Genomic DNA, 19,570 nt, shown 5'->3' with positions numbered 1-19,570 from the left:
GTGCCATTCTGCTGTGGGGAAACCAGTCCAAATCTCTCTGGGTCCTCATTGACTCTGGGGCTGATGAGAGCTTCTTGGACGCCACACTGGGTTCCGAGCTGAACATCTCCACTCAGTCCCTCTCCATTCCCATGGATGTTAGAGTGCTGGACGGGCGCTCTATAGGTCGGGGTCACCCATAACACCCCTCCCATCAACCTATGTGTGTCAGGGAATCACAGCGAGACCATTCAATTCCTCCTCATCAAGTCTCCCCAGAATCCTGTGGTTTTGTGATTCTCCTGGTTCCAGCGATACAATCCCCTCATCAACTGGTCTACGAGTGCTATCATGGGCTGGAGTCCGTTCTGCCACGCCCATTGTCTGAAGTCGGCGCAACCTGTCCTGGGACGCCATTCCCGCGGAGTACCAGGACTTCCAGGAGGTGTTCAGCAAGTCCCGGGCCACTTCGCTTCTGCAGCACCTCCCCTATGACTGCGGGATTGACTTTCTCCCTAGCACCATGTGCTCTCCGTCGGGACCAGAGATCAAGGCTATGGAGACCTACATAGGGGACTACCTAGCTGCAGGATGTATCTGTCCCTCTTCCTCTCCGGCTGGCGCAGGGTTCTTCTTCCCTGCTCCAGTGCATTGACTACTGGGGACTCAATGACATTACTGTGAAGAACCGTTTTCTGCTACCACTCATTTCCTCGGCCTTCGAGCCACTCCAGGGGGCCACTGTTTTCTCCAAGCTGGATCTACGAAACACCTACCACCTGGTGCGGATACGAGAGGGGGACAGGTGGAAAACCGCCTTCAACACGGCCAGCGGCCACTACGAATATCTGGTCATGCCCTTTGGCCTCACCAACGCCCCTGCCGTGTTCCAGGCTCTGGTGAATGATGTTCTCCGCGACATGTTGAACCGGTTCATCTTCGTTTACATTGATGACATCCTTGTCTTCTCCCGCTCCCCCCAAGAACACGTGCTCCACGTCCGACAGGTTCTCCGGCGTCTTTTGGAGAACCAGTTATTTGTTAAGGCTTGTGAGTTCCATCGCTCCACTATTCCCTTTCTGGGCTACATCATCTCTGCTGGGAGTGTCCAGATGGATCCCGAGAAGGTGAGAGCAGTGGTGGATTGGCCCCAGTCTACGTCCAGGGTGCAGCTGCAAGGCTTCCTGGGGTTTTTCAACTTTTATCACCGCTTTATCCAGGGTTACAGCACCCTGGCCTCCCCTTGTCTGCAATCACCTCTACCAAGGTTCGATTCACGTGGTCCTCTGCCGCTGACCGGGTGTTCTGGGACCTCAAACACCGCTTCACCACTGCTCCTATCCTGGTTCATCCTGACACTTCCTGTCAGTTCGTGGTTGAGGCCGATGCTTCGGATGTCGGAGTGGGGGCTGTCCTGTCCCAAAGTTCTGCCCTGGACCTTAAGCTGCATCCCTGTGCCTTCGTCTCCCACCGCCTCAACGCCACAGAGAGGAACTACGATGTGGGGAATCAGGAGCTTCTCGCGGTGAAGATGGCGTTGGAGGAATGGAGACACTTGCTAGAAGGGGAGGAACATCCGTTTATTGTGTGGACCGACCACAAAAACCTGGAGTATCTCTGCACCGCCGAGCGCCTCAACTCCAGGCAAGCGAGATGGGCCCTGCTGTTTACCCAGTTCAACTTTTCCCTCTCCTACCGGCCGGGGTCCAAGAACGTCAAACCGGATGCCCTGTCTTGCCGCTATAACCCCATGGTTACCACCCCGGAGCCCGAGACCATCCTTCCCACCTCGTGCCTGGCGACGGCACTCAATTGAGGTATATAGAAACAGGTCCGGGAGGCACGGCGGTCCCAGGCGAACCCTGGGGGCGGGGGACAGGTAACCGGATGTTTGTGCCTGACGCTATCCCCTCCATGGTCCTGGAGTGGGCCCATTCCTCCAGGCTTGACTGCCACCCGGGCTCCCGTCGAACCCTGGCCTTCGTGCGACAACGGTTTTGGTGGCCTACTATGGTTCTGGATGTTGCCACGTTTGTCGCCCCCTGCACGGTTTGTGTACAGAACAAGACTCCTCAGCAAGCTCCGGCTGGTCTTCTTCAACCACTGGATGTCACTCACCGTCCTTGGTCCCATATATCCCTGGATTTCGTCACGGGTCTCCCTCCATCTGAGGGCAACACTGCCATCTTGACTGTGGTTGACCGGTTTTCCAAAGCCACCCACTTCATTCCTCTCCCCAAACTACCCTCGGCCAAGGAGATGGCCCAGCTTATGGTGCAGCAAGTCTTTCAGATCCACAGACTCCTGGTGGACATGGTCTCCGACCGGGGTCCGCAGTTCTCGTCCCGGTTCTGGAAGTCATTCTGCACGCTCATTGGGTCTTCGGCCAGCCTGTCCTCCGGATTCAACCCCCAGTCCAACGGCAAGTCGGAGCGGGCCAACCAGAACTTAGGAACGACTCTTCGTTGCCTAGTCTCCGCCAACCCTACAACCTGGAGTCAGCAACTGGTAAGGGTGGAGTCCCGTAAACTTTCCCCCCGTTTCATCGGCCTGTTCCGAACAGTGCTTTCAAAAGTCTTGGACTTAACATTGGCCGTCTGGCCAACCTTCGTAAACAAAACCTTTGTCCATTCATCAACAAGAAAGACCAGTTGTCTACTGATCAAGGATGTGTTCTGTGGGGATCAAAGGTGGTGGTACCTCACAAATTCAAGAGGAGACTGCTATCTGACCTGCATGAGGTACATCCAGGGATCACTCGAATGAAAACGCTCGATCGCAGTTATCTGTGGTGACTTGGAATGAATCAGGACATTCAGCAGCATGTAGGTCACTGCTCACCCTGTGAAGCTGTTTGCAACAAGCCTGCTGCTGCACCTCTCCATCCATGGTCCTGGGCTGCTACACCATGGGAACGCACCCATGTGGATTACGCTGAGATTGACAAGCAAAACTTCCTTGTTGTCGTCGATGTCTATTCCAAGTGGATGGAAGTATTCCCTACTCAACTGACCACAGCTGAGAAGACCGTCAATCTTCTGAGACACCTGTTCGCATACTTTGGACCAGTCAAGGAGCTTGTCTCGGACAACGGCCCACCTTTCACGCCGAAATATTCCAAAATGTTTCTCAAGAACAACAGAGTAAGGCACATACTGTCACCACCTTACCATCTGGCATCAAACGGGGCAGCGGAGAGAGCCGTGCAAACCTTTAAGAAGGCCTGGACTAGACTCGAGGATCAGTCTGTGCCCACCCACCAAAGGCTTCCCCATTTCGTGTTTCCTTACCGTAACACACCACACACAGTAACGGAACGTACACCAGCTGAACTGTTTCCGAAACTCCAACCACGTACCCGCCTGACATTGTTGAAATCAGACTTGTCAAACACTGTGGCAAAGCACCAGCTATAGCAGAAGAAAGCTCATGACAGACACAAAGACTGTCAGAGAATTCAAAAAGGGAGAGAGGGTGATGATACGTGACTTCAGACACCCCAGGTGCCTGTGGAACTCAGGTGTGATCTTGCAACGCAGAGGACCTTTAACTTACCAAGTCCAAGTTGATCATCGCCATGTCAACGTTCATGTGGATCATCTGCTACAGCCCAACGCCCAAGCAGAGACATGCCGAGAGAACAAGAACAATAATGACCCCCAGGACTATTCTCCTGACTGTGGACATACGGGAGAGACAGAGTCTGACCTTCCACCCGAACCTGGCCCACCACCGGAAGCCCAGGAGGAGCGGAGATATCCTGTTAGACAGAGAAGGGCACCTCAAAAGCTTGACCTGTGAGTGAGCTGTTTCAGGAGGTAATGAACAGTAAAACAAACAAACACTTTTTATTTTTTAATTTAACCTTTACTGTCACGAGAATTTTGCTATCTCAATGGTTGAACTCAACTTTAATAAACTACTCAGTCTGTAACCCAGAGTTTGTAAGGTACTGGTTGAATGAAACAGACGGAATTCCAGCTTACAATGATCAGTTCTTTATTCAGAGAGCGTTCTGTCTTCAAAATGAGAACACAATATTTTTATAGCACACACACACACAAATTAACTCACATCAGTAGAAACTCCACCTCTCTTTAGGTGGGCTGTATTTTTCCAATGTTCACATACATTGTTTATCACCCTTCTGCAAGCCTAGCCATTTCTAACAGTTTTTCTCCTCCCTAGGGTGGGGAGGCCTCTTTCCAGTTATTAGTTTCACCGTTATCACCAGTCGACAGTTCAGTTGTCCTTGAATGTCTCAACTATACCCAGCTCATATTGCAAAATAGTAACACAATGGCCTAGTCACACACATTATTGTATTATGACTCTAACACATTTCATACAATTATATGGTTTCAGGGTGGAATACTTTAGTCATTATCTTAAACATACAAATTCTTCTATCATTTACTTAATAAAAGGAAAGAAAAAGGACATTACCTGGGCTAGTTATTAGGACACAAATTCCATCTTCCGGGCAGAATAATCCCCTGGATTTGTGCTGGGCTCTTGAAAGTCTTCTTCAAACCAGTAGTTGACAAATGTTTATGAATGCATTGTTCAGATATTGCATTAGTATTTCCCTAATGTATTTACCTTGTTCTCTGGGAGTTAAAAGCTATGGGGGAGGAGTGTAGTATTGGTCTATATCTATATCTGTCTATATTAGTTACTATGCTGTTACTAAGCAGTAATGTATTAAGGCAGTGTTATGTGTTTTTGGATCCTTATTATCCACCTCTACTGCAGCTGAAGCAGCAGCAGCAGCAGCTGAAGCAGCAGCAGCAGCAGCTGAAGCAGCTGAAGAAGCAGCAGCAGCAGCTGAAAAAGCAGCAGCAGCAGCTGAACCCACTACTGCCCCCAGCTGGAATAACAATCAAGGTACCGTCAGTGATGTGGTGCATCATCCAAGGTCCAGTGAAGATACAGTATTTCAGTATTCAGTCAGACATATACACATTTGATTAGTTCAGCCCAAATAAATATTAGATTAACTAAAGCAATTGCATTTTTCTTATCCTAAATATTATGATAGACAATTAAATAAGTTCAAGAAAAAACTAACGAATAATATGCTTAGTTAGGCTGCAGGATAATACAGCTAGCTAAATATCTACATTATTAGCAATGTATCTTACACTTTTGTTGTAAAAAGCCATTTATGACTTGAAAACATCTGTCAAGAATGTCAAGGATACTGCTCCAATACGTGCACGTTGTTCTTGTAAACTAAGCTCGAGCGTGCGTAGCGGTTTGGGGAAAGGATGCATACAGAATTTGACTGTATACTTTGTCTGACACGATGAACTGGGTGGACCCTTCTTCAAATTCAGGCTACGGGGGATTTAAAACTGTAGCTAGCTAGCAAGATAGACAACGCAGCTGGACAGCAAGTTAGGGATACTTTTCGGCTAGTCATCAATTTCATGATCTCAAGTCAACCCACGGTGAGAACGTTTTTTACGACCACTTCTCCATTCACAATTGTAGTTGTCTTTGAGTGATTCAATGAGCCAGCTTGAACTAACGTTATTAGCTAGCTAACGTTACTTAGCTAGCCAAATGTGTGAATGCTGTTGTTGTGGCAAGCTCAGCAAACTACTGCTAAAATAACGTGGTGCTTGCAAATTGACGTTAACAATATTAGCAGAGTTTCCAAACCTACTGTACTGTCTTTGATATTAACTAGTTACTTGGTGTCAAGAGGGGAAAATATTAGCTAACTGACAAATGATGGCTAGCAGCAGCATCTAGCTAGCTAGATAACGTTATCTAGCTAGCGTATGTGTCAATATATGTTAGCTATCTCACGTCAATTGTTTTGCAAGCGAATATGCTGTCAGATAGCTAGCTAATAAAGTGGTTGGTTCTAGTTAATCATAATCTAGCTAGCTGGCCAGCCTACTTGTTAAAATGCTAGCTAGCTATACATGGGTTAACGTTACCAGTTAGAGTAACTGCTAGCTAGCTTAGCTGACAGTTCATCAGTGAGAATGTGCATGTGTAAACAGCCTATGGACAGAGAAGGCAGATTGTCATATAGCAAATGTTTAACAATAATTTCCTTACAGTAGTTGCCTAATGTGCCAACTGTACAACCTAGCTACTAGCTAACCTAACAACATTTTTCACAGGCCTAAGGATATCCTGCGGTTTTCCTTTTGTGTCTGCCCCCGGAAAAGCATTACTTTGGGGGTCTCTCCCAACTAAACCTCTACACTGGATTAGACAGAACCAGTTCGTAGAGAACAACGACGCCTGGTGACGAATATTGAACATGACTGGTAAGCAATATCTGCAATTTCCCCAATAGCTTTAATACTGTAGTACACAAGAGGGTTATGCATCCTGAATGCAGTGGAGGTCATTTCTAAGCTGAACTGCTGCAGAGGCTGAAAAGTCCCTGAGCTGCTTAATCAAAGTCTTCAGTGAATCACTCAAGGAGGTGCCCCTGTCCCTCTTATGTGATAGGTTGTGTGTGTACTAGTGTGTATGTATTTGTGTCTGTGTGTACAGGTTCAGTGTATGCAAAGATACCTCTCGCCAAGTAGCTGAAAGGCTGCCTCTGATCAATCAATCAATCAATCAAATGTATTTATGAGAGGGGCGGCAGGTAGCCTAGTGGTTAGAGCGTTGGGCCAGTAACCAAAAGGTTGCTAGATCGAACCCCCGAGCTGACAAGGTAAAAATATGTTGTTCTGCCCCTGAACAAGGCAGTTAACCCACTGTTCCCCGAAAGGCCGTCTTTGTAAATAAGAATTTGTTCTTGCCTAGTTAAATATAAAAAGGGCTTCATTTTTTTATCAGCAGATGCCACAGTGCTATAAAGTAACCCATCCTAAAACCCCAAACAGCTAGCAATGTAGCTTGTTCTCTCTCCCTCCCTCTCTTTCTCACACAGAGAGACAGAGGGTGGATAGTGAAGCCCATTGTGTTAGTGAGATGTTTATTAATGAGAGAGGGATAGAGAGGGAGGCAGAGCAGCTATAGAAGGGGCTAATCGCTAATCTCATAGTGCACTGAAAGCCAAGGCACCCAGGCTGTTCTCTCAGTTAGCTCCTCCACTAGCTGAAGAAGAAACACAAGACAGAGACTCTGAGGGAGACACAAGTTGTCTTCGGCAGAGGCCATAAGGGCTGTGTGAGTGTGTTTCTGTGAAATTCTTCACATTGGTTGGAGCTTTATGGAGGGTGTGTGTGTGGTGTTTTGTTGCTGAGGTTTAAGCTGGTGCGTATGTGTGAAGGGCGTGTTGTTAGTGGTCAATCCATGTGTTAAGGATTTGACAAGGTGGGTTATGGATATGTGTGTTTCTGTGTTAAGAAATGAACAGTCTTTAGTTAGTGTTGTCAGTGACACTACAGGCTTGGTTGAGGCTCTGAGCGGTTGTGTAGATTTACGACAGGACTGATTTGTATGCAAGACTAGTGAGTAATTTTTTTGTCTTGTCATTGGAACTTGATGTTATATAGCCTAGCCTTTGTGTTTGTATGTGTTCCAGCGTATCAGTGTGTGTTTTTGTGCAAGAATTTGCTTCTGTGTGTGAGAGACTGGCTGTGTGCTTGAGTGTGTGTGAGCCGGTGTGTGTGTGTGTACCCACCATGCCCCTGCCTGTGCCCGAAGTCCCGGCCTCTCGGAGGCTGACACTGGACTGTCGTTTCCTCCTGGATCATCGCGTTGGCAGGGGTAAGAGGTCCCATCTCCACCTCGCTCTCTCTGTGTCTGTCTCTCTGTTTCTCTGTTCCTCTATTATCTTCCCACTTCTCTCCTCCTACAACTGTCTTTTTGTTTCACTGTGGCTCAGCCTTTTTCCACACTCACTCTCTTCTTGTTTACCTGGGCAGTTTAAAAAAAATCAGGTACAATATTAATATATCTAAAAGTTACCCTTTTTGAATATGTTCATTTTAAGATGTATTGTTTGGAACAGTAAACTCTACAAGTGCATCACAATTCCAGAGTGGGCTCTCTGCTAATTTTGAAGTTCTGATCCATTTTATGAGAACCACCAACACAGTGAATGGTAAATGGATTCAAAGGGAACTCCCTGTGCTGGTGATTTGCTGAATGTGCAATCCTAAAGAGGGCTGTGATTGGTTTATAACCTATAATATACATTTCTATGTAAAAGAAAAATAGGTCATATCATTAAAAGAACCAGAGAGCCACTATGGAAATGTTGTGTGTCTGAAGAGTATATTGTTTCAAACAATATAATGTAAAAAAAAAAAAAGAAAAAAAGAGCTAAATCAAAAAGGGTTGTTTTGAGACATTCATATTAATGTATTTGAAAAATAGTATTTCAGAATCTAGACATTCCATATTTGAGAGCACACTATAAGGACTATGCTGTAGGTCTTCAAAGGCTTAAAATGGCCACTTTCATCATGATTTTCGAAAAAATGGTTTATGATATAAATGTAAAAAGCATGTTAATCGGTTAACCGCCCAAAATGCATTTGACTGGTCATGCTTATCGGTCTATTGGTTAATTGTCATAATTTAGTGGAATTAAATTGGCGAATGTGTATTTTCATTAGTCATCATTAGTGATGCACCGATATGACATTTTTGACCTATATCCGATATTTTCCTTGCCATAAAAAACGATACAGATATTCACAATTTTAACGGCCTTTTAAGCATTCTAGTACAGTTAAATAGTAACGGACGCAGCGGTCTAAGGCACTGCATCTCAGTGCAAGAGTTGTCACTACAGTCCCTGGTTCGAATCCAGGCTGTATCACATCCAGCCGTGATTGGGAGTCCCATAGTGCGGCGCACAATTGGCCCAGCTTCGTCCGGGTTGTCATTGTAAATATGAATTTGTTCTTAACTGACTTGCCTAGTTAAATTAAGGTTACACCACACTGACCAAAAAGTTATTTTGTTGGCATTTACGTATTTCCCCATTACCAGTAAAGCATAATCAAAACCTATTTCTTTCACTTACTTGCTGTGCTGTTTCGTTGTTCATTTGTTCAGTTGTTTCATTCTCAAACAAGATTTCTATGGAACGCTGTTTGGGTCTTTGCGTGTCAAAAAAGATACATGTCAAATAACACTAATTGACGTGTCAAATAACACATCTGTTTCAGTAGCTATGGTTAGCTAGCTAACTATATAGCTAGGTGTCATCATCTAAAGTAACCCTAATTTATAAGACAGTTCTTATTTGATTAATGGTGGTCGGACCCATCTATGTGAAGCTAGCCACAATAAGGTTTAGCCACAATAGTGGACTTTGCGGTTAGCCTTCAAAAATAAAACTATGGCATAATTCTACTATTTGTATTAATTTGCATTACTGTCAATGACATACTTTTATTTTGAAGGCAATCCTCAAATTCCACTATTGTGCCTAATCCTTATTGTGGCTTGCTTCACAACCCATAACCCGGTGCGGTCGAGCCTTACTAGCCAGATGAAGCTAGCTGGCTGCTTATAACGTTAGCTTTGGGCAACAGGGTTAAGTTGCTGACGAGCTATTTATTTTCATGAATTGAAGTTCAATTTCAATAGGTGAACAACAAGTGGCAACCTAGCTAATACTTACAAGGATTCCTAAATCATTGCTAAGAATAATGAAAATGACTGCAGGTTCTACTGGTCATTGTTTTCAGGCTGGTTGTATTGGTGCTAGCTAGGTACCAAGCTAAAGCTAGCTACCCCAGAAGTTGCGGTCAAACAAATTATGCTTTATTACCAACGTGGTATTGTAAACACATCGTTCGTGGCCGGTTTTGCTTTTTTGCCGACTTTTTTGTACAGCTTTGACAGTGCTACTGTATCTTTTTTGACATGCAAAGACCCAAACCATTGTATGTATGTCATGAAGCTAATAGCAGCGACGCTATCACTGTGTAACTCCGGTAGGGAAACATCTGAAACATAGCGCACTTGGGTGGTGTGTACCGGTGTTCGACCAGTCGGCGAAAGCCAACATCACCCACGACAGAGAACGGTAGATTGTCAAGGAAAATGAATTCCATTATCTTGGCTTTAATTGATTTCACCTTTTGAGTTGGTTCGCTGAAAGTTTGTTCCTCTTTCAAATGACTGCTCGACTTGTTGACTGCTCGATCCACACAGCAGACATTGTGGGCTAGGTTAGGAATGCTGTGTTGCACATATAGCGCAAAATTTTATGTGGCGTCATTACGTCATGTACCTACGTTATATAGGTATGCACGTCAGCTTTGACATTGGTTTTGCACATCGGGGCATTAAACTAGACACCGGCCAATACCGATGTTGGCATTTTTAGCTAATATTGTTAGATTCCGATATGTTCACCGATATATCGTGCATCCCTAGTCTTCATGTATCTTGTTAATCACACACGCACATCATGCAGAGCCTAGTTTGAGCAGCGGAATAGCCTACCACATGTCAGACAGCGCGAGAGTAGCTCCTCAAAAAGCTAGTAATGGAGTGAAACATGCTTTTATAGGCCCAGTCAATGCGCAACAAATAACAATTCTAAATGCAATCCCATGTTTACTGTTTAGATGGCCACAATTTAAAAAGAGCTACTATTTTTATTTCTCTATCTGAACTCGTAATTAAAGAGCGCCATGGGTTATAGACAATGATAGTCAGGCAGTCAGTGCGTCACCCACCACTACAATGTCAGCTTGAGGCAGTATAATTGTCTGAAACCTGAATGTTTTACTTTACTTCAAATTATGAGGCGTGTCTTACCTTGCTTCAAAGTAGTCTAGTCAAAATCCAACCATAGAAACGTGGAAGCAATTATTCTAAAAATACTTCCCCATGCCATTAACCAAGATTTCTCTCCTGTTCTATTGGTTTTCGTATAAACTTTCTTACGTTGTCCAGAAGCCAAAGGCACAATCCTAGTCATATTAGCAACCCATCCTAGTTGTTGCTATGAGATCCCTAAGGGAGTTTCTAATGGAGATGTTTATCTCTATCCCAGAACCGCTCGCGTTAGGTGTTCTGTTTACAACTGTGTGTTCCTGAGAATTGCATTTTTGGTAAATGTTTGAAAATGACGTTTTATTAGCGGCTTCATTACAGGAGTTGCATGTTCAATAATAGACTATCTGTGTTGCTTCTACATTTGCATTGCTTGCTCTTTGGGGTTTTAAGCTGGGTTTCTGTAAGTGAGGAAATGGAAAGACTGATGGTGGATGAGGGGGGGTGATGCAGGCAGAGGGCGGAGAGAGGGAGCGAGGGAGCAGAAGAGTGAGTGGGTGGAGGGTTTCTTCCTCACAACCCCTGTAGGTGCAGAGCTGTCCCCCCCCCCCCTTCTCTCTCTTCCCCTCTCTTGTGTGTGAATTGTGATTGGATGGGAGGTGTGTGTGCGTGTGTGTGAAATCAGCGTCATTCTCTTGAGACTGAGCGATTGGGAGCGCAAACGGGAAAATCCAAGGTCATCGCAACACGCTTCTCGCTGATGCTGTCTGTCAGCCTTCTCGTACATGCGTGTGTGCATTTTTATTGCAGGGAGCAAGCTTGTGAGCCTACAAGACTGTGTGTGTATATGACCGTGCACATATGTATTAATCCCAGAGAACACTGTGTGCGCGTGTGTATTTTTCGGTGTCTTGTTTGCACAGCCGTGTGTGTGTGAATAACCGTGACCGCATCAGAGAGGCTGCAGGCAGATAGTGAAACGCGTCAGCATCGTGATCGATGTATGGTAAGAATGCCAAGTATCCTTTTCTCTTTCTCTGCGGAATGTCAATCATCCTCTGTTGAGACAGTTTTCCTACATTCTCTAAATTCCATGGTTTCTTATCTTCCCAGTGATGGTCACTGCTATGGACAGTCTGTAGGATATCTTATGCATGTAGACTAGTATGTGACTTGTATGCATATGGAACCGTATAAAATATAGTACTCTAATAGCGTTAACTGTAGTTTTGTGGTGGTACTGAAGAGGTGTCCAGCTGTGTCTGATCATGTACGTTCTAGGTGAACTATGTAAGTTGCTGCTTATCGTCATCTTCTTATGCTGTCCCTGAAGTTGTATACGTCTGCTGGTCCTCTATAGTATATTGACATATTTGTGTGTGTGTGTGTGTGGGCACATCATTGTGTGTGTGTGTGTGTAATACACACTCTTATTGCACTTGCCTAATACATGTTTGTGTGTAATACACACTCTTATTGCACTTGCCTAATACATGTTTGTGTGTATGTAATAGCCTAACACAGTCAACCCTGCTGAACGATCAGGGGGAAAATGCATAGTTACCTATCGCAATATTATTTTTGGACAGTATTATATTGGTACTTTGACTCCAAGTATTGATTAAAAAATATATATATATGTATATGAGCGCTAGCTAGCGCTAGTCTGCTGTACCTGAGCCAAAACTCTGGTATTATTCTCCATCTTCTTTTTAAATAGTTTGCACTTTTATGTATTTCCCTGACTGATGAATACAACTTGTTTTCTCATGCTCTCTTGTCCCTCTGCAACAGACATATGGTGAGAAATGTGTTTGGAACATCGAATTGCGATACATATAGAATCATGAGAATCACAATACAAATCGTATCATGATAATATTGAATCTTTAGGTCCCTGGCAATTTCCATGCCCTACTAGCTGTACTGCTAATATGGCATTTTGTCTTTCAACCACACACACTGGCTATTGATGTGTGTGTGTGTGTGTGTGTGTGTGTGGAGGTTGTTATGTTCCAGGAGGCTGTTGTTTATTGAGCTAAATTACTGTATTGATGTTGGTCCATTGAGGTTGGTCCATTAGCTAAATGAACGGCTATCCACTTTTAATTTAGCTAATCCAGGATGTTTTTCATTCTTTCCAATAGTGCTTCAATATGCTGCCATTCATTTAGCTGTGGTATGAATGCCACATGCAGAGTCTTCTCTTTGAGCTCACATTCAGTTCAGTGCATTACTGTACACTATAGAGCTGTATGGATCATGTTCATGCAGTTCCGAAGGTACATAGTTTAACTGATAGGTATAATGAGTGACGTACATATAGCCTAATGATATTGTGTCGTGTTTAGCTGTGCTCAGAGTAGGGACTGTGCTCATCCAGCATGTTGTCTCTCACCCACACAGCATTTGACACGTTCAGTGAATTGGAGGTGTGCAGTATGTTCCGTGATCTTCTTTACGATCGGGGTGTGTGTGTTTGGTTGTGGAAATGTCTGCTAGTGATAGTATGTTGTATTTATTATGGATCCCCATTAGCTGCTACCAAAGCAGCAGCTACTCTTCCTGGGGTCCAGCACAATTAAGGCAGTTTATACAATTTTAAAAACATTACAACGCATTCACAGATTTCACAACACACTGTGTGCCCTCAGGCCCCTACTCCACCACTACCACATATCTACAGCACTAAATCCGTGTGTGTGTGTGCGCCAATGTTTGTGTTGCTTCACAGTCCCCACTGTTCCATAAGGTGTTTTTTTTAATATCTAATTTTACTGCTTGCGTTAGTTACTTGATGTGGAATAGAGTTCCATGTAGTCCTGTGTGCCTCCCATAGTCTGTTCTGGACTTGAGGACTGTGAAGAGACCTCTTGTGGGGTATGCATGGGTGTCCGAGCTGTATGCCAGTAGTTTAGACAGACAGTTCGGCGCATTCAACATGTCAATACCTCTCATAAATAAAAGTAGTTATGAAGATTCTCTCCGCAACTTTCAGCCAGGAGAGATTGACATGCATATTATTAATATTAGCTCTCTGTGAACATCCAAGGGCCAGCAACACTGCCCAAGTCCTTTTTTTGTGGCACCTGACCACACGACTGAACAGTAGGCAAGGTGCGACAAAACTAGGGACCTGCCTTGTTGATAGTGTTGTTAAGAAGGCAGAGCATCGCTTTATTATAGACAGACTTCTCCCTATCTTAGCTACTACTGCATCAATATATTTTGACCATGACAGTTTACATTCTAGGGTTACTCCAAGCAGTTTAGTCATCTGAACTTGCTCAATTTACACATTATTTATTACAATATTTAGTTGATGTTAAGGGTTTAGTGAGTTTTGTTCCAAATACAATGCTTTTAGTTTTAGAAATATTTAGGGCTAACTTATTCCTTGCCACCCACTCTGAAACTAACTGCAGCTCTTTGAGTGTTGCAGTCATTTCAGTCGCTGTAGTAGCTGACGTGTATAGTGTTGAGTCATCCGCATACATAGACACTCTGGCTTTACTCAAAGTCAGTGGCATGTCGTTAGTAAAAATTGAAAAAAGCAAGGGGCCTAAACTGCTGCCCTGGGGAATTCCTGATTCTAACTGGATTATATTTGAGAGACTTCCATTAAAGAACAACCTCTGTGTTCTGTTTAGACAAGTAACTCTTTATCCACAATATAGCAGAGGGTGTAAAGCCATAACACAAGTTTTTCCAGCAGCAGACTTTGATCGATTAATGTCAAAAGCCACACTGAAGTCTAAGTCAAACAGTGACGGAGGCTCTCGTGTTTCTGTGTCTGTCTCTGTGGCCTGAGTGGCACTCAATGGTACTCTGTCTCTATTTCCTATTAATGACTTTAACAGAGACTGGAGCTACAGACCATTATACTCTCCTCTACTTGGTCTGTGTCTGTGGGTGGGGCTGTAGATTTAGTGACGTTTGGTTGCTCTCTGTGCTGATAAAAATAGCAAGAAGTGGTCTGTGTCTCTCTCTACCCCCCCTTCGTCCTTATGTAATGGCCCTGAAGGCTCCCTGCTTTTAACCATCATGGTGAGCAGAGCACAGAGTGTGTATGCATGTAGCATACAATAATGTGCTGGATTATCTTTGCAGTATGCACCGGTTACAGTGAAGCGTGCTGAGCACAGTAGGTAGGGAGTGTGTGATGACGTCATTTGGTCACGATACTTCTCAGGACATGGGCCTGACACACACACACACACACACACACACACACACACACACACACACACACACACACACACACACACCAGACCATGTGAGCGGTTGGAAATCCCGCTCATTGCTCTGCTCTGGCGCTCCAAGTCCTTTCCTACCGCTCTGCTAAAAACCGTTCCGCTCTCACAGGAAAAAAAACTCCTGCTCCAAATTTGTTCCATTCATTAAAATCACAGTTTAACCAACACCCATCTATTTTTGTGACTACCTGGACCTACCAATTGATTTTTAAGTATTGAAACCAAACCATGTGGATTTGAATGAAAAGTATTTGAATAAACATGAAAAAGTGAATTTTTAAGAAGCGAATATCATTTCAAATTGGCTACATGTCATATTAAACAGCATATAAACACTCTAAATCGGTCAGGAGCCAGACAGGGAGCCTACGAAGGAACGAAAATGAATTATTTGTCTATTCTTTCAAGGCTATAGCCTGCAAAGAAATACATTGAAGCATTTGCGAGTGCGACACAATAGGCTGGTAGGGACCTAAAGAGCTCAGCATTTAATCAACATTTCGTTGTATTAAATAATTCTATAAATTGTGCATATACTGTACGCTGTGACTTAGAATTAAATACAAGTTAAACAAAAAAATTACTTAGTGCCTTTTTGAATTCATTTTTAGAAACACGAGTTTGGCCAGTCTGTGGCTTCATGCTCATGCAATGGTGTCTGGAGAGCAGGCAAGCAGTGGAGAATATCCTCTCTACACTGGCAGAGCCACTGGGGATGCTAAACACCCTTTTGGCCACTCTGGGTAGAGATGCAGAGAAGGAACATTTAAAAAAATAAAAAATAAATTATACGTAGGCCTAAAAGTTTAGGCAAAATAAACTAATCAAAACGGAAAGCTCCTTGAACGTGGGAATAGGCCAGGCCTATTGGACCAAAATCTATCATGGCCTGTTACATAGATAACAGAACGAAAATATAACTAAACGTTTCAGAGATCACATTTTTTGTTTATAAATACTTTAGTACAATGACACCCACTTAGTTATCTACCCACCTTGTTCCTTTCTTTTAGCATGGGCACGTAAGCGAACCATCATGCTTTCGGGATCGCGCGCTTCGAGGCAAGCAACACTGAAGCAAGTATGAGAGCACCAGCTGTTCCGGACAACTGTGTGATCACGCTCTCCGTAGCCGATGTGAGTAAACAGGTCAACATTCAAGGCCGCAGGGCCAGATGGATTACCAGGACGTGTACTGTGAGCATACATACCGCCCCAACAGATCCACAGATGATGCAATCTCTATTGCACTCCACACTGCCCTTTCCCACCTGGACAAAAGGAACACCTACGTGAGAATGCTATTAATTTACTACAGCTCAGCGTTCAACACCATAGTGCCCTCAAAGCTCATCACTAAGCTAAGGGCCTGGGACTAAATACCTCCCATGCTGCCACGCTGATCCTCGACACGGGGGCCCCTCGGGTGTGTGCTCAGTGCCTTCCCGTAGTCCCTGTTCACACATGTCTGCATGGCCAAGCACGACTCCAACACCATTATTACGTTTGCTGATGACACAAGTGGTAGGCCTGATCACCGACAACGATGAGACGGCCTTATACGGAGGAAGTCAGAGGCCTGGCAGAGTGGTGCCAGGATAAAAACCTCTCCCTCAACATGCTCAAGGCAAAGGAGATGCTCGTGGACTACAGGAAAAGGAGGGTCGAGTCTGCCCCCATTCTTATCGCCGGGGCTGTAGTGGAGCAGGTTGAGTGTTTTAAGTTCCTTGGTGTCCACATCACCAACAAACTATCATGGTCCAAACACACCAAGACAGTTGTGAAAAGGGCACGACAATGACTATTCCCCCTCATGAGACTGAAAAGATTTGGCATGGGTCATCAGATCCTCAAGGGGTTCTACAGCTGCACCATTGAGAACATCCTGACTGGTTGCATCACTGCCTGGTATGGCAATTGCTCGGCCTCCGACCGCAAGGCACTACAGAAGGTGATTTGTACGGCCCAGTATGTCACTGGGGCCAAGCTTCCTGTCATCCAGGACCTCTACACCAGGCGGTGGCAGTCTAGGTGTTTTTTAAAAGTTTTTTATACACCCAAGCCATAAGATTCCTGAACAGCTAATCAAATGGCTGTTAATTTACTCTGTTTATTGTCTATGCATAGACACTTTACCTCTACCTACATGTACATATTACCGCAATTACCTCAACTAAATTGTGCCCATACACATTGACTCTAACGGTACCCCCTGTATCTAGCCTCGTTACTGTTATTTTATTGTTAATTATAGATTTTTTTACTTCAGTTTATTTAGTAAATACTTAACCAACAATGCAGTTAACACTTATTTTTTCTTAAGGGCTTGTAAGTAAGCATTTTACTGAGGTCTACACCTATTGCATTCGGTGCTTGTGACAAATAACATTTGATTTGATAAGTGTCTTTTCAGATTCTATAATGATTCTTTAGTTGTGGACACTACATCACTGCACGCCCTCTCTTGCTCTTGGTCATCATCTTTGTATGTCACCTTGATTTAGCACCTGTGTGTTTTATCAGTTTCTTTATGAAAATATTTAGCAAACTCCATGACAGTAGCTAAAGCAAGGGGCTATAGCAGCACACAAGTAGACTACAAATGCGTGCTGGGGTGGGCATGCCTGAGCTCGTGAAGTGAGCGCTACTGGAGTGAAATTGGAGCGGGCGAGAAGGCCGAGGCTCCATCCTTTGGGAATCTCGCTCCACGCTCCAGTCAAATTGGGCACGCTCCGCTCCAGCTCCGCTCCAGCTCCGCTCCAGTTCACATAGTCGACTTCAGACACACACACACATTTAAAGACGTACACATAGCAGAGTACAATCAATCTCACGCAGGGGAGTGAGTTCTGTTGAAGTAGCAGATGGATAAGGCTTTGGAGACCATACACACATGTACACGCACAGCCATGGAGAGATTTAGAAGCTCTCTATTTCCTGATATTGATAGCAGGATAAAGGTCTGATGGACTAGGGTATACTTGCTCACATTTGCAGGCCACGTGTCTTTGGAAAAACACAGAGCAGCTTTGTGACAGCAGGTGCAGATAAGACAACGAGAAGAGCTGTTGATGACATTCCCTCCCTGTCTGTCTGTCTGTACTAAGTCCATGTATTTCTCTTTTGGTTAGGTATCTGTCTCTCTTTCTCTTCTTCCATTTGTCTATTTTTGTCTCCCTCGTTCCTGCTCACTCTCTATCCTTCTTTCAACCCCTCTCCAGCTCTATCCCCCTCTTCCTCTCTACCTCCCCCCCAATCTCTCTCTTTCTCAAACGAATGAGAAAAGTATGAGGAGTATCAGAATGCACTGACACATATACATATACATACAGTTGAAGTCGGAAGTTTACGTACACCTTAGCCAAATACATTTAAACTAAGTTTTTCACAATTCCTGACATTTAATCCTAGTAAAGATTCCCTGTCTTAGGTCAGTTAGGATCACCACTTTATTTTAAGAATGTGAAATGTCAGAATAATAGTACAGAGAAGGATTTATTTATTTATTTCATCTGTCACGAACCGGCTCAAAGCCCGTAACAAAAGGGAGACAACGTGGAGATAAGGAGTAACAAAATATATATTTATTAAATAAAGTAACTAGGTATAATATACAATGGTGTGTGTAATCAGTAATCAGTAGTGTAAGTGAGTGTTTTGCATGCATGAATGTGATAATGCAGGGTGTTGAAAGATGCTAAAGCAAACAACCAAAAAACCACCAAGAAACACAACAAAATCTATAAAGGTGTCTGCATGGAGAGAGTCTACTCCATGAATGGAGAAGTGGTGTATTTATCCTGGGAGACACCGGGCCCAGGTGTTTCCCATGTAGCTGACGACCCTCCCAACTCCGCCCACCGGCATCCTAATAAGGAAACAAGAACAAAGAGAGAATACGGCAGACAGAGTGGGAGGGTCGTCACACATCACATTCCCAGTGGGTCAGAAGTTTACATACACTCAATTAGTATTTGGTAGTATTGCCTTTTAAATTGTTTAACTTGGGTCAAACGTTTTGGGTAGCCTTTCACAAGCTTCCTACAATAAGTTGGGTGAATTCTGGCCCATTCCTCCTGACAGAGCTGGTGTAACTGAGTCATGTTTGTAGGCCTCCTTGCTCGCACAAGCTTTTTCAGTTCTGCCCACAAATTTTCCATAAGATTGAGGTCAGGGCTTTGTGATGGTCACTCCAATACCTTGACTTTGTTGTCCTTAAGCCATTTTGCCACAACTTTGTAATTATTCTTGGCGTCATTGTCCGTTTGGAAGACCCATTTGCGACCAAGCTTTAACTTCCTGACTGATGTCTTGAGATGTTGCTTCAATATATCCACCTAATTTTCCATCCTCATGATGCCATCTATTTTGTGAAGTGCACCAGTCCCTCCTGCGGCAAACCACCCCCACAACATGATGCTGCCACCCCGGTGCTTCACGGTAGGGATGGTGTTCTGTGGCTTGCAAACTTCCCCCTTTTTCCTCCAAACATAACAATGGTCATTATGGCTAAACGGTTCTATTTTTGTTTCGTCAGACCAGAGGACATTTCTCCAAAAAGTACGATCTTTGTCCCCATGTGCAGTAGCAAACCGTAGTCGGGCTTTTTTATGTCGGTTTTGGAGCAGTGGCTTCTTCCTTGCTGAGTGGTCTTTCAGGTTGTCGATATA

At 44.2% G+C, this 19,570-nt stretch overlaps 1 protein-coding gene across 1 annotated transcript in view; it reads left to right on the top strand.

Moving 5' to 3' along the window:
- The first annotated feature begins 5,292 nt into the window (after positions 1–5,292).
- The window catches only part of efr3bb (EFR3 homolog Bb (S. cerevisiae)), a 56,207-nt gene continuing 41,929 nt past the window's right edge, over positions 5,293–19,570 (top strand). The window contains exons 1-2 of the mRNA XM_038962268.1: positions 5,293–5,432; positions 6,120–6,269. Of these exons, the coding sequence (XP_038818196.1) occupies positions 6,263–6,269 (7 nt within the window). The 5' untranslated portion in view covers positions 5,293–5,432; positions 6,120–6,262. The remainder of the gene's footprint in view (positions 5,433–6,119; positions 6,270–19,570) is intronic.

This window comes from Salvelinus namaycush, chromosome 24, assembly GCF_016432855.1.
Source record: "Salvelinus namaycush isolate Seneca chromosome 24, SaNama_1.0, whole genome shotgun sequence".
NCBI lineage: Eukaryota > Metazoa > Chordata > Actinopteri > Salmoniformes > Salmonidae > Salvelinus > Salvelinus namaycush.
This window is presented reverse-complemented; position numbering and strand designations above follow the sequence as displayed.